General features: G+C 28.4%; 1 protein-coding gene across 2 annotated transcripts in view; it reads left to right on the top strand.

Moving 5' to 3' along the window:
- Positions 1 to 12,777, top strand: part of LOC114126241 (protein yippee-like 1) — a 39,148-nt gene that overhangs the window by 16,943 nt on the left and 9,428 nt on the right. For both annotated transcript variants that reach the window (XR_003592573.2, XM_027990138.2), the window contains exon 2: positions 3,062 to 3,230. Coding sequence is in view for 1 of the 2 variants with exons in the window: in XM_027990138.2 (XP_027845939.1) it covers positions 3,129 to 3,230 (102 nt within the window). In the remaining variant the exon portion in view is untranslated. The remainder of the gene's footprint in view (positions 1 to 3,061; positions 3,231 to 12,777) is intronic.

Genomic DNA, 12,777 nt, shown 5'->3' with positions numbered 1-12,777 from the left:
TTATCTTATGTTCGTTTAAGCACTATTTTTGATAACTCGTCACTCAAAAAGAGCCTCACGCACCTTTATGTATTTATATTTTATGGTTTCATTGGTTAGATGGATACCACGTCTAAATCGATTATGAGTGTGATGGTAACATCGAAATTTCCTATATAACATGTACATTGTACACGCCTAATTTAATATAGTATTGTTTATTTACAAATCGATCAGTAAGTAGGTACGTTGTAAATATAATACGATTATAGATCATTGACATACGTATGGGATAGGCATGAAGAAGCACACTGCAGCTGAACACATGGTGATAAATGTTATTATACTTTAATATTTTAAGTCTATGGCTGTAACACGATCATCTGCAATAGGTACAGATATTTAATGTCCGTGAATTGTCTATTCATAATTATTATTATTTAATAACGATAATAATATATTAAGGTTTTAACATTTATCAATAGCAAAGTAAAAAGTTCGTTTATAAATTATAACGCACAATTTATGTATATTTTTCTGCGAGCATTTTAAACTCGAACACTTAAAATAACGTATTCAGGCAACGTTATATTCCGAAAAAAACGTCTGCGAACACTTATATAGTATATATATAAATGTCTATATGTTTCGTGTGTGATTTATGGTGACTGCAGATCACCGCTTCCAATCCCCCTCAGCACGGTTAGTTTAGAACCTTATAAGCGGATACCCATATTACCTTGTAAAGTAAATAGTCTCCCATGGGAGACTTTGAAAGATATGTTCCCAGTACGACTAGTGTAGAACGGAGATGTTAGTATAAGTAGTTCTTATGTAAATGGTAGGGGAATATTATATTCCAAAGAACCGGTAAAAGATATTATAAGAGCTTAAATACGTATAAAATAAATTTGGTAACAAACGTTTTTTCCATGATAAAACTAAAATATTTAAACCTGGTGCCTACAGCCATATAATTATAGCCACTGAAAGTAATAAATTTAATAACAATGTGTGAGTAGGTACTAAGAGTTCGAATTTAATCGACCAATAATGTAAAAGTTGTATGTGTACACCGAGTATTTATTTCATATTTCTTAAAACTTCATTTCATGTACAAATTATAATTTATAAATTTATCTCATTGGCTATATTAACAATTCCTATCCCGTTTTAAATTTTACATCGTGATTTTTTCTTTGGGTGAAAAATTATTTTTAGTGTATTTTAATGGAAAGGATTTTGCTACAAAACGTCAGTTCATGCGTTATAAGTTACAAGGAACTATGATATAAAAAGTACATAAACTGGGTAAAATATAGTAAGAAAACTGAATTCAAAATGAAAATTTCAAATAATAATGTAACCTGTATTCTTTTAAATATTATGTAAAAAAAACAGCTGAAAGTCGTAGAAAAAAAAACTTGTTTAGATTTAATTTTTAATATTATTATAATTCTGACCTAGTTTTATTATTTTATTCAATTTATTCGTTGCGTCATATAAGAGAAAACAAACCTAGTAACATTTTCGATCAAATTTTAATGCATGATATTATTGATTAATTAGATCAATTAATTTTTCCAGGATTATTCTATTAAATTAGTTCATTAAAATATTTCCAAGAAGCAAATTACGTATTATTATACTGTATCTATAATGGAATTAAACTACATTAATCAAATTTGTTTTTCTAACTGTGTTACTACTGGTTAAAATATTTCTATATATTATTTTATTGATTTTATAAATCATAAAAAATATCTAACCTTTGTGTTAATATAACTGCTATAAATATAATTTTAAATATTATATATAATACATAAAATTATGAACAAAAATGTAAACTAACAAACTGCAAATATACTGATTATATATTTAATTTCCTTAAATATTTTATTCAAATTTTTTCATTGAGAAGTGACCTGATAGGGTATTATGATTACCTACTAATTAGTAATTAAAATAAAATATTGTATGTATCGAACAACAATATTTCATCAGTATATTTTACAGAAAACGTAATTTAATCACGTTTATTTTTATTCTTAGGCTTCTATAATACCTACACAAGATAATCACTTTAAATCTGTACAATATTCTTTATGTTTTTATTTTATCGCGAGTAGAGTACTATAATTTTAATGTTAAATAACTTTCGAGTCGGAGAATGCTATCGAGATTGTCCATCTCACATGCAAGACAACAAGACAAGTGCCCATGTCGATTTAATGTGCTGTAGTAAACACTAAGTATTAATTTATATTCAACGAAAAATAATGGAAAATGTTTGTAAACACTGCATATGTTTTCAATTATATGAAAATGGACAAAAACTTTGTATCAAAAACTGCATGGCCGTATAATAATATTTTATTAATTATTATGTTCATGCATTTTGTGCAAATGTAACACGCATTTCTCGTAGTACCTATATTATATTATTGTCCGCTAGTCATTATAACTGGAATAAGAATTCACTGAGCAAACTTAAGTACGTCGTATAATATTATATATTATAAATAAAATATAATAACTGTACTTGCATACAAAAAAAATAGGCATATTACTTAAATTTTCTGGTCTATTTGAATCGGTTTGTGTTCATTTAAAAATGTATATTAGGATCAAAAAGTGTTGAGTTACGTGCCTAAACGTATTTTAACTGTATGCGTTTCAATCTAACATATAGAATCGACTTTTTTATTTAACACTTATGCAGCGTTGTTCGTGACACATTTCGGCAAAGTCCTGAAAAAATTGATCGAGTGTACTTGCAAGGGTAGGAGTCGGTTTGTCCTTGAGTAGCGCGCTAAATTTAAATGTGTAGGTGCATATTTTAAAATCGATACTAGACTCGAATACGGGTCCAAAATTTATCTATAGAGTACACGAAACAATACTTTTAAAAATAACATAAACACAAACGACATGACGCAAATACATCGCTTGTTTACATTACATAAATACATAAACATGTTATTTTTTATTTACGAACTGCGCAAAACTTGCTCATTTAAGTAAAAAACATTTACGCTCAGGAACATTTTAATTTATGCAATTTTGTTTTGTTATGTTTTAGTTACATTGAATGCATATTTTGAACTTCATGTTTCAACCCGTAACCGAGTACTGCTGACTAGAGCACCATGGTCAAGACGTTTCAGGCGTATCTGCCGGACTGCCACAGGACATACTCTTGCATTCATTGCAGAGCACACCTGGCAAATCACGACGAACTTATATCCAAGGTATAGTATTAGTAGTATATATGGTGACTTATAAGGGAAAACGATCGGGATGAACGGAGTTTGTCGAAAAAGGAGATATGCTTAAAACGTGAACTGTGTGAGAGGAATCGTATATATTATGATGCAACGGTATATACAACAGCAATATCGCGTATAATATAACGTCAGTAATAATTACTCGTAACGTTGTATATTTTTATTTGTTTGTTGTATATAAAATCAAGGTTTCATTTTCAAGACCAAACCATAAATATTATCTATCTGTACGTCATCTAAGTTTATTATGTAATATTAAGAGTACCACTAGTACTTATGATTTTTAATGTTGTTTAGTCATCAAAACAATATTTACATTCGTTTATTTTAAATACTCGATAATTTTAATATATCATGAATTTATACTGCTACAAGTGTATAGACTATAGGTATATTATTTATACATACAACCTATATAGACTCTTTAAAATCAATAAACTACATAATAAATATATGTATATGACATATGTATAGTATATAATATATCCTCTATAGTTAGAAGCAAAGCATATTATATTGATTCCAAGTGAAGTGTCTATCTATATCCATAAAATAAAAGTTGGATAGTCATATAATTGAATTTTAAAAATCCATATTAAGGGAATTTATTTTAAATGCGTGTTTCATAGCTTTTAAAAAAAAAATTAGGTACGTCCGAAATATGCGGTGTATGTATGCGTTTTACGAAGTCGATTAATTCGATTGCTGTAACTGTTTTATGGTAATACGTATTTTACACACATTACGCTAATGCGCAGCATATTATTTACGCAAAAAAATATATAAATCTAATATTTTTAGTGTTCTGCTGTTCTGTGGTTTTAATAATATTATGTATAATTTATTATATTATAGTCTAGATGGTATTTAAATCTTGTATTCGAACGTAAAATAATTCATTGTAATGATCTCGAGCCGTTGGCATTTATTTAGAAAGCCACAAAAACTAAACACATAATATATATTATAAATACATACTTATATCGTGGAAATCGTGTATTTCCCCACCCCTAAAAAAAAAAAAAAACATTTTTCAACCGGTTACGCCACGCAAAACGATAGGCCTATAGTTTTTCGGTTGTAAACTTTTATTTCTCGTCCTGGTTATGCAAATTTATAATATTACAATTTGAGCATGGTGTGCGTGTGCATATATTGTTATTATTATTGTTGTTATTGTTATTTGTTATTATTTAAAGCTCACGATATAGCTACTTGGCCAACGGATCGGAAGCTAGTTGATATATGTGCGGTAGTATAATATGTACGACGTACATTGTACATTGTACGTGCATATATTACATATACATTGGATAGTGCACATAATATATATATAGGCATGCACACGCGCGACCGTTATTATTGGAGGAAAGTGCTTTCACTTTCCTCTGTCTCTCTCCATCTTATCACCTATTCTATATAAATAATATGCACCTGTGCTAAATCTTATGTATGTTACGGTAAAACTACGAATACCGGTAAAACCTAGGATAATATACAAAATAGTTTGGCCAAACCTTGAATAATTTTTGCAGTTCGAACTTTTACATACAAAATTCAGTAAATCTTAGGATGACCTAACCTACTCATGTAAAATTGTTATTTGTGGTGAACATTTTGTATGATAAGTTTTACCAAATCTCGTTTGTAAAAGTCCGAACTACGTCCGAACGAAAATCATTCGGGTTTTGACCAAACTATATTTTGTATATTCTAGGTTTTGCCGGTATTCGTACTCTTACCTTTACATATACATTAAAAAATGTCCTTGTTCTCTTATGCTATTGTATACTTACATTATACTCTCCATCGTCTTTACTCCGTCACTGTGTGCACTCCGCAGGTGTCTACCGATGTCGTTGTATCTCCTTTCATCGTTTTGTGGGCTCGCGCGCGCGTTATAATATATATAAAAGGTTAAATCTGTGCTGTGGTTATAATAATATAATATTATAATACGATGGGAGCACTGCACGTGTTTTTTAAACTCTCTATAATTACATAGAATTGTATAGCTTAAAACGTTTTATTCGCGCGTGTCGTGTGGGCAGTTGCGTAACATCCTGTAACCGCATATTTAATATAATACATATATAGCACATAATAAAAACTATAATTTACATCGTTGATCTCTTTTCCAGCATAACTTACACCACCGCACTATGCGTAAAAATTTAAGATAACAATATTGAAAATTGTCAGTACGTGGTTTAGGTTTTCACGAGTTTAATAAAATGTAAAAATTTGAATTTTTAAATCTCATTGCTCTTCGTTCATTAAGCATTTAAGTACTGCAGTTAAATAACCAAAACATTCTAATGATATTACACCTATAATAACTGTTTGTCTACCTTTATTTACTAACTATCGAAAGTAAAATTTCAAAAACATCAATTTGAAAAAGTTTCCGAAGGGAAATAATATACAAACATTGGAACCTTTGGAAATTCTACATAGATAACAGATGACACTTTTTAACATATTTAAAGTTTTAACGTGTATTTCGTTAATTTAATTCTAATAAGTTTGCAGGCTTCACATATTAAAAACGTTATATTTTATCAATCACAACCCCTTACCTAATATCCTGTGACGACACTGTTATTAAATTGCGCTTGTATATACACAACGAAACAAAGGAAAATGTCTTCTATAGCCTACCACACACACAGTCTGTATGGTAGTTACTGTATATATATACGTAAAACAACAAAAACAATAACAAGAACAGCTGTTGTAGGAGTACCGAATTATGGGTTTTATGGTGGTGGTAGTGATGGTGGTGGAAGTGGCGTAGTAGGTCAAAACCAGAGTTACCGTGGTAACGGAGTGCCAGTCCTTGTGGTGGTGTAATATCCTAAGTTGTTCTCCACCCCGTCGATCGTGTTTTGCACAGAAATTATAGTATTAGGACTATTAGGTATATAATTGTATCATATAATATATCAATTCACTGCTCAAACGAAGGCAATCATTCTTTTTTGTTTTATCATCATCGTTAGTATATTCAAAAACGACCCGTGATATACGTATATAATATTTATTATATAAACAAAAAATGAACATAAGGGTTGATTAAAGCGAATAAATTATAAAAGTATGCATTTATAATAATATATATATTTTACATATGATGCTTTTATAGTTACCTATATCAGTTTATTATTTGCAACAGTCTTTGTTTCTAGTGTTTCTACATTATATAAATTTATTCAACTCATATATTTTATACAGCATTTTTCTTTAACTTTCATGAATATTGTGTTTTAACATCAAGTATTTATTTCTTAACCGAACAATATAAATATACATTATACTTTTTAAAAATCGTTTTTGCGTATTAAAAAAAAAAAGAACGCGCACCAGTGTATTGCACTTGAGATCCTTTTGCAGATAACAAGCAAGTAACAACTGAGTGTTTTCGAGTTCAGTATTTTTGTCGACTGAAAAAAATCTATATGCCATATTTGGTTGTACATTAAAACTTTAGTGCGTATTTAAAAAAGTGCATTTATAATAATGATTGTAGTAAAAAAAAAAAAAAATAGAAAACAATTAATTTAAATTTATCTATTATAACTTGTACGAAGATATATTAAATTTTCATGGAACATTATGTATGACTTGCGTTTTCAATACGTCATACAAATTGTATAAATGATTATTATATATCACGAGTAGCTCAACTCCATAAATTATTTGCAAATAAATGTACTATTATAGCAATTTAGTTTGACCTATATCCGAAAGATATAGTTGTAGGTTTCTGTTCGACCATAAATTATATAAGTTACTTTATTTTGACACCGGATTTTTTTCGCTGTTTATCGCATCAACAATATCCTCATTTTAAAATTTTATCACGTGCGACATGACACTTTTTCTTGTCAAAGGGATGAATTCCCGTTTACAAAACTCGATTATCGTCTAAAAAAATATACCGCTGCTCATTTTGCTCGTCTATATTTATTTTATGTATTTTTCACTAAGAAAAATATGAGTAAAAAAATGTATCCATTTCATATTATTATAATATATCCTTGGACTCTGGCCATTTTGATATTTACGGCATATATACGCATGTACAACAATAATACGCGTTTGCCTAAAATATGGCTAGTATATAGGTTATTATAATCCGGATGATATAGATAGTATAGTATGATATTATGATTATTCGATATTACTCTATATAATTTTGATTTTAAACAGAGATTCGATATACCTAGTTAGATATACATAGTTATCAGATTTACGTGTACGAATAAATTAAACATCAACATGACTTCAAATCACTTGTACATACTATTCCAGTATACAAATATTCTACTAGCCACGTGCATAAACATTTAAATACTTGAAATACATTGAGTAAACCGTTAACGAATTTATTAGAAAATATTATCGCATTTATTTGCATATTTTGTTTGAAAAGTTAAACACATATTATTATTGATATGTTTACTGTCTTTATAATATTATATAATATTATATAATTGATATTATTATTTAATTTTATTTGTTACTCTATATTATGTGTATGAAATAATAACCATGCATATACCATTTGAAATTCAAAATAATCTCTATCAATATAATTAAATTATTGTATAGTTCTACTATACTGCTATAGCAAAAACAATTATCATAATTTATAACCAGTAAAATTTAAAAAAAAAAAAAAGATAATAAATATACTTAATTGGTATAATTTACGCTAATAAATTAAAATAAAGTTTTAAGTTGATTCAGTATGTGTCAGATAATATAAAAATGTATATATAATATTATGTATGTGATATTATGATATTATATCTGATTACCATTTTTACTTATAATAATTATATTAATAAATTAACTAGCTACCAAATTCAGAATAGCTATATTAAAATATGTATAAAATCAATAAATGTTAATGAATGAATAATTACCTAAATTATTTCCATCGTAGATTCAAATTCAAAAGTTACAAAAATATTAAAATTCTGATTTCATATTTTACAACAATATATTATTATCCTGTTAGAATACCTTTCGAGTTTCTCTATTAATATAATTCGATCCGTTGTGCTATTTTCATGTAGCTACATTGTTTATTGTACGTGTCCCATATTTTGTAATATTATATAGTCTGCAGATAACTATTGTTTGTGTGTTTTTAGGATAATGTAGACATGTACTCACGTCTCATTTCTATACTCTTATCTCGTATCAATTTTTTTTTTTAATAATCTAAGACTTTTATTCGAATTTTCTTATTAAATCACAAATATATTACTTATTTATTTAAGTTACAAATAACTTTCGGTCTAATTATTGTGTCACTAAGTTTTTATTCAAAGAGTAATTATAAACAAATATATTAAGCTATGTGTCAAGGACTACTGGCATTTTGATACAACGGCTCATGCTGGCTTTTAAAAATAAACCCAAGAAACAGGTCAAACCCCGCGAGGACTTCATACTGGAGGAGGCACTGTATTCACACTATGTAGTAAACAAAATCAGTACTCTATAATACGCTATAATATCAGCAAAGTGTTTAAAGAAATATGCGGTTGTAGTTAACCTATTTTTATTTATTATAAACCTTTCAAACATTCGTCTAAAATTCATTAAATACGTGTACTCTACTTTTTGTTTGTATAACAAAATTATTTGACGTTTTAATTAACTTTTCAAACTTTATCACTTACATGCACCAAAACTCTAAAGATATAATTATAGATACTTTGAAAGTTTCTGTGAAGCCAGCTGTCAAGAATATTATCTCAAAAATAAATTAGTATCTGCATACTTTTTTTAGTATATTAGTTGATAAATGTTAACTATATTGGTCTTGTTTAGATTCAGCAAAAACTCTAATGTTCAAAGAAAAAAAAGTCGTCGAAAATGCACACGGAATTTTCCTGGGAAATTATTTCGCATTTCTCTCATACATAATGTTGGTAAAACGCTGTGCGCTATATACAGAGTGAATCATCAAGCATGCTTACTACCATTTTTCATTAATAATGAATGTATTCAAATTCTAATTTTTAGAAATCCTAATTCTAATTTTAAATATCCTTATAGATCGTATTTACAAAAAAATTCTTGAGATTAGGTTTACTTATGAAGTGTTCTGTGGTGGTAAAATCTTTTTTAAACAATAATTTTACGGACTTCAAATAAAAATTGTAGTAACTGAATAAATATAGAAAAAATTAGAATCGGAATAAATATAATATTATTGAATGAAAAAATGGGAGTGAGCGTGCGCTTGGCGAAACACCCTGCACAACGCCAGTGGATGTTTACCTTTTGGAATTTTTGGATAATAATAATAAGCTTATATAGTTTCGTTATTATGAAACAAAATCGAGAGATACAATATTATTCAAACCCGGTCGGTTGGATATCATGTTATATGTATTTATATTTAAACATTATAAGTTAGTAGTTACAAAATATTATATTATACGCACAATGTATAATACTATATGATTTCGATTTTCTGCACTTTTCCTATACGTATTGATTTTGCAATATAAAAATGTATGTTTATTTTCCTCTGCGTGTAGTTGGATCCTCCTATCCCTGACACGAACCGTTACAATGTACATTAGTATGTGCGCAAAGGTCAAATGGCTGTTGGATTGCGCCCTGTATACTCGTCGTACGCATAAGACCCGCGAAAAACAGCCGAACGCGTGACGTCATCACAACACGCGAAACTTCCCGTGTTGATGTTTTTGTTCGGTTTATCGATGGCGGCTTGTTTGTATCTGCGCAGTTGTTACCAGTACGGTACACCGTGTTACCCGCACCCACCGCAGCTCGGCCGCGAGCCACTATTATCGAAACAGAGGTCGTTGCGCGACGTATTTTATATATATATATATATATATATATTATATATTATGTACATGTCGTGTACGAGTGTGTGTTATTATTATTGTTCGACACGCTTCGAATTTAGAAACAAAATTTTAAAAAAAAATCCGTACACAGTATTTTGATTTTTTGCCAAGTCGACGAAAACCATGTGCTCGCTCTTGTGATCGTTGCACAATCATATATTGGCCATATATATTTTTACACCGCGTCCTAAAGTGGTTTCTCGATCGTACCACAGGGCTCCCGTTTAACCGAAGAGACGTTTTCGAATTGAACTGTTCAGCCCTGTTTATAAATTTTAAACATTTCCTGGATCTGTTATATAGTTTTCAAAACAACTACTTTTAATTGGTAAACACTAAAGTGTTTTACGCGTATTTCATATCACACTACTACGCACTGGTAACCGATAAAATTTTATATTTTCATTTATATAGTTATTTTTTATCGCTTGAATAATATTGCGAATGATAGGTTTTGTAGTATATACTATATTATGAATACAAAATAATATATTCTTAAAATATAATGACTAATGAGACACATTTGGCATAGGTACAAAACTACAAACATCCCTATTAGGTATATTATAAAGAATAATTAATTTAAAAGTAACTATAGGAAACACAATTCTACATTGTCTCTTATTGTTCTCATCTATACTCTGTACCTAATCATGTATTCATATTACGTCACACTGCATTTTAATGCATTATATTATTTATTAATTACTTATACGTAGTGACACGTTGAACGGACAACCAAAAATATAATAACCTCTGCAACGTCAAAATATGTAGTAAAAAGTATAATTCATATAGTTTATTGTGTTTTCAATGCAGTTATGTAAACATAATATAATATAAAAACGAAATAAAAATGTGCATGTGCAGCCCGGCACTGCATTGTATAGCATGCGCGTTTATCGTCATATTACAAACAAAGCTTGCACCAACAAAGCGATTTTTTACCAACTGGCCTGCCTCCGTTAAACCTCTCTCCATTGATATACGAAGTATTTTACATATTATGTGTATATATAATATATATTTATGTGTGTGTGTATAAAAACGACGCAATATTTTTAACAATGAACACTAAGTACCGACTCGCAAAAGGCGATTCGACGAGAATTGCTGAGTAGTGGAACACCTATACTATGTAATAATTATTATTAAATTGCTATGTATCATGATTTCATGGGCACAAGTGTGCAACTATATCTTACATTTTGGGAGTGCTAAAATTACGCAAAGCTTGCGATACAAATTACTTTTCCTTTTCGTAGAATTTTTAATAATCAATAATCATTTAAATAAAAGAAAAATAATAACTAATGGATAACTATCTATATTAAAACACTTCTCCTTAGTACTGACTTTTACTACACATTTATTAATAATATCTTCGGTTTTGAATTAATTTGTTAAATCTTTTTAAGTATTTAACAGTGGTAACGATAAGTTTGAGAATCGTTCTTGTGTCATGCACTCATGCTATTTACTCTGTAATCGATTTTTTTGTTCGTCACAATGTCACATTTAGGATTAGGAATTATAATATACATATATATATTATGTATATAATTAGACAAGTCATTTGAGAGTCCTAAGCAAAGCTGGGACCTAGTTGCGCTTATACTATATATAGGTAATATAGTAAATATTATCACTGTATAGTGCACACTTGCGTATTATTGAAATAATATCACATTAAACATTCGCGTCTATTATAATAATAGTTTATTGTAGTGTGCGCACGTGGACAATATAAATTACTCAAGTTCGTCAAGTTCTCTCGCTGCGTAGATTTTTACGTAGTATATTATTTAGTTTGTAAAGATAAGTCTTGGCCGCAGATTAATAGTATATAATATATACCACCGCAATCATTACTGAGATAAGCCTAAACACTGAATTTATATTTCACATATACAAACAGTATGACATGTTTTTTCCCCATTTACACACACAGAATAATTATTTTAATAAAAAAAAATAAATTATTGCGATTTACAAGTTCAAATAATTATAATAATAATACAAACCGTATTATAGTGTATTAATTGTTATTATCGTATTATTTATTTAATATAAGCCATGTGCTATCAATTTAATTGACAAAACACTGGTAACATTAACAGAATATACAACACAAATATAATATATATATATATACATATAATAGCGTATAACATTGGCGTGTATCAAATTTATTTACCAAAATTATCAACCTATAGTAGTGTAGAACTATAGGTAGCAATGATGTTTATATAATATTGTTTTAAATCGTACGACTACTTTTGCGTGTATATAGAACATTAGCGTTAATAGTGTTGGATATATTTCCAAAATGTAGGTACGTTTATTCTTTTATAATGAAATACATTTTTTGTCTGATCTATAAATTAATTATGTCCACATTCACTTTACAGAGTAAATACATTTTATTGATGTGTTATATACTTTTACCAAATAAAATATTATAGACTAGTACCAGTATCTATACTTATAACTGTATACAGTCATGAATGCGCTTGTATATTTTATTTATAAATACTAAATTATATTACATTTTTAATGAAAACAAATTACTCATTATTTTTACAAGAATTAATATGTACTTATTTAAT

The sequence above is a fragment of the Aphis gossypii genome, chromosome 1 (genome assembly GCF_020184175.1).
Source record: "Aphis gossypii isolate Hap1 chromosome 1, ASM2018417v2, whole genome shotgun sequence".
NCBI lineage: Eukaryota > Metazoa > Arthropoda > Insecta > Hemiptera > Aphididae > Aphis > Aphis gossypii.
Note: the sequence above shows the minus strand (reverse complement) of the source record. Positions and strands in the feature narration are given on the sequence as shown.